The sequence below is a fragment of the Tigriopus californicus genome, chromosome 4 (assembly GCF_007210705.1).
Source record: "Tigriopus californicus strain San Diego chromosome 4, Tcal_SD_v2.1, whole genome shotgun sequence".
NCBI classification, from domain to species: Eukaryota; Metazoa; Arthropoda; class Copepoda; order Harpacticoida; family Harpacticidae; genus Tigriopus; species Tigriopus californicus.
Genome location: NC_081443.1, coordinates 3,510,923 through 3,514,592, shown reverse-complemented (window position 1 = coordinate 3,514,592; position 3,670 = coordinate 3,510,923). Strand labels below are relative to the sequence as shown.

The 3,670-nt window shown below is 46.2% G+C and overlaps 1 protein-coding gene across 1 annotated transcript; it reads right to left on the bottom strand.

The window, feature by feature from the left end:
- Positions 1-614: 614 nt before the first annotated feature.
- LOC131879729 (profilin-like) lies at positions 615-3,052 on the bottom strand (the record flags this gene model as incomplete). The annotated part of the gene is given in 4 exon segments (XM_059226128.1): positions 615-1,105; positions 1,624-1,722; positions 1,795-1,966; positions 2,939-3,052. Coding segments are annotated over 3 exon segments (381 nt in total). The 3' UTR covers positions 615-1,105; position 1,624.
- Positions 3,053-3,670: the final 618 nt, after the last annotated feature.

Sequence of the window (3,670 nt, the reverse complement as noted above, 5' to 3'; positions counted from 1 at the left end):
ATAAACGCAAACCTGTCTAATCTGCCAAAATCCACATGACTCAATTTTGCTACCTCTATAGTTTACTTTGAGCGAGCTTTTATCTTTTATCAGGCTTTATGATGTGTGCTCTGCATATAGGTGTCGGAGCCCTCTGCATTTTGATGAAAGAGACATTGGTTTGATAAGACCAAAGCTTGACACCTTCTCTCCCATGAAATACTTGGAACCCTTGGTTTGATTAGCTAAGAATCATGCAAAAATTCGTATATTGAGCGTTACTTTCATGAATTTCATTACTCGAAAAGGCGGTCGTCCGAGAAAGCACAGATAAGCGGAGTGGTAATCCGAAATAGAGCCAGGTCGAGCACATCCATGAGCTTTGGGCTAAAACAATCACGCTTTGGCGCAAGATTTGAAGTAGAAGTAGATAAGTCGAATTCAATTAACACCAGGCTTTTTGAGTGCAAATTGAAATATCTCATTAGGCAGCAAAAGTTGGCAATAAATAGGGAATGCTCATTTGAGGATGCATCGACAGAGGAAAGAGAATCAGTGTTCCGAAGACGGCATTTGGCGCGAATATGTAGGGTTTTTGTAAGTAAGTGTAGTAGTAATTTAGTGACGACAAAGAGCTTGGTAGAGTTTTTTCTTTAAAAACGGTTGTAGCGAAAATTATATTAGGCTTACATTATGGTTCTCGTACAAAAATGAAATCGAGCTGTCAATCCAATTTCTTTTCTGCTGCCGATTGCTTTACATAGATAGGAATAATCTCAACCCGAACGATTCGATTTGTTGCTTTTCCTTTTGGGGCCATCTTCTGGTTGTTCAAGAAATTGATGGCGCTTGCCGTTTAAGAAGTAGTTGCAGTAGTGAAGATAGTAAATGGATGGATGTTGTTGGGTTTTGGCCGAACAAGACCCAACTTGGTTGATTGGTGGTCGGACTTGACGTTGGGGTAGAATTTCGATGTTCATTTCCGTAAAAAAGAAACAGCTCCAATTACTTCATTATTAGCAGGTAGAGAAGTTAATGATTCAGTTGTTGTCCTTGTGGTGGTTGATGTTAATTTTGTTGTTGGTAGAGAGATGCGGATTGTTGTTCTCTTCGAAGGGTTCCTTGTCTGCAAACAAGTCGAATCAGTTCGTTATTACAACAGCTTCACCAAAACAGAGTTGACCTCGTGAAGGGTCGTGTTCAGTACAAGTGGAAATTTGAACTTGGCAAGCAAGATCACGTAATCATGGAGCAATTTTGTGCATAGTAGCATAAACTGTTACATCGCCATGCCAATTGCTGACATCAAACAGAAAATGCGTCACCATTTGATTTTGAAAAGCATTACGGTTTTGATCGCTGGAGTGATTAAATCAGACCCCTTTACTAGTGACGGAGTAGGAAGTTTTGAAAAAGGATCATGAACCGAAAATCAACATACACAGGAGGCATTAGTTCATATCTCAAAGTCAATTCGACGACTGCATCATGTTCTCATTCATGGTAGTTGCATTATCACCGACATGGCACCTATGCCGTTATCAAATTCTAAGAAGTGCATTATCTATTTCATGACTCGATGAGAATCGAAGAGAATTGAAAGCGGGGCCTCACATATTTGATGAATATCAACCTAAGTCTCACCTTAGTATCCCATTGAGATGAGGTACTCTCCCAACTTTTCGGTGACGGTAGCTGCTTGCTCTGGCACAATGGGGTCTTCGTAGACACACAAAATCAAAGCTGTAACAAAGAGCGTAGGATTTATCATCCAATCCAATTGTGTTCCATTTACCGAGGGTTGTTCGATCCTACCTTGCGTGGTTTTGATGGTGTGGATCCCGGAGGTACCCTTCTTGGCCCGAATAACTTTATCCGTGTTTGACAAGAACATGTATCGGACACCGGCGATCGTGACTCCGGACAGAGCAAGCTCTTCCGTGTTGGTGTACTTGGAAATCAGGGTACTCAATTCGGCCTGGGTTACCTGAGAATAACCAGAAGAAATTGAACGCATGGCCAGAAGCTCCAATGGAAAGGGGGCAGGAAAACTAGGGTGAGCCAACGAACATATCGACGGACAGTTCAAGGGGGAGATCAGCTTGAATGACGCGATGAATGTCAACTCATGTGTGAAACAACATGAACATTCTTGGCACGGTTATTTCATTACGAAAAGTGCCGTCTGCCTCGCTCAAAGGGTTCCGCCCCTCCGAAAACCATATTCCCCGGGTTTTAAGCGACAGAATTGAAAGTGGCCAGATGACTCATCCAGCCGGCTCGCCCTAACGCTGGGCGAACTATCGGTCCATAAGTCAGAGCGTCGGGAGCAAGTCTGACCAAACTAGTTTATTGTGCCCCATAGAAAGCCGGGAAATCGGGCTCATCATCCTGATCAAACTACTCCGAAATAATGGCTCGTCAGCCAGACTAACCGACTTTTCGACGATCATGATCCGTCATATCTGGGAACACATATCCAGCTCAGACACTTGACCTGAGACTTGAATCCACCAAGCCGAATGCCCAATAAGTCGCTGGGCCCATCTTTGAGTGACACATTCTAGTTGTGCCATAGAAAACTCGCTATTTCCCCACCGAATCCAGAGCTTGAGCGCTCTCAGCCCACCGGTTGGCACTACAGCCTTCTCGCCTTTACCCACCATGCTTTACCCAAATTGAATCCATATAGGGCCATGTCTCACCCGGGTGGGCCGACACCGGCCCTTGGCCTTGACGAGAGAAAGGTCGTAGTGGATTGACAATCAGACGCCAGAAAAGAAAGCCACTTTGTTGTGTTTTTTTTTTCAGAATGGTGTAGCGGCTTTCCGGCATGCCCCGAGGGCGTTACCCGTCCATCATTTCCGCCATCTCTACCACGCCCGGCCAAATTTCACCCCCCCGTCTTCGCACCTGGTCCCGTTTTAGATATGAAATGAACCCCCACCCGCCCACTTACATTGAATCCCGGGGTTTGGGCCCAAATGTTTCCGTCGTGACCGCAAATGACGGCCTTTTTGATCATGCCGGTGGCGATGAGTTGGTCGTCCACGTAGGATTGCCAAGACATGATGAGTGAGAATGGATGATTGGAGGAAGGAATGGAGGGAGGAAGGCAGAGGAAGGGATGAATAGAACGAGGCCAGCCAGCGAGCCAGCTAGCCAGCTACAAAGAGACGAGATAGACCACCTCGCTCACACCGATGTCTGTCTGGCCGCCGTCCGCCGTCTCAAGCCAGCCGGGACATACCCATGCAGACGGCCACTCTTCCTATGGCCAGCCCAGGCACGGCCCCGCCGAGCGGCCTTCCACTGTGGGCCAAAACTTGTGCCTGGCTCGCGATAAGTCAGGCCAAACACGACCGGCATGACTTGGCTCACCGGTTTTCAAGCCTTAGCTACCACCTTGAGGGCCACTCCACCACCAGTCTCACCGTGGATATTTTTGCCACCAAGGAGCAAATTGAGGAGCAGACGTGTTTTGGGCCGAGGCCCAGCTAGAGCTCTTGGACCAGAAGCGATACCCCCTGTGATATTACGCTTTGCACAAGTTCTAGTCAAACATATTGTGATATCATAAGCACTCCAATTAACTATTTTATTGATCTGATCATTCCGATCTTTGGGTTGTTTAACTTTAACCATCTCTGCTTTTTGAGTTTTTGCAACTACCTGGATCTATTCATTGGCC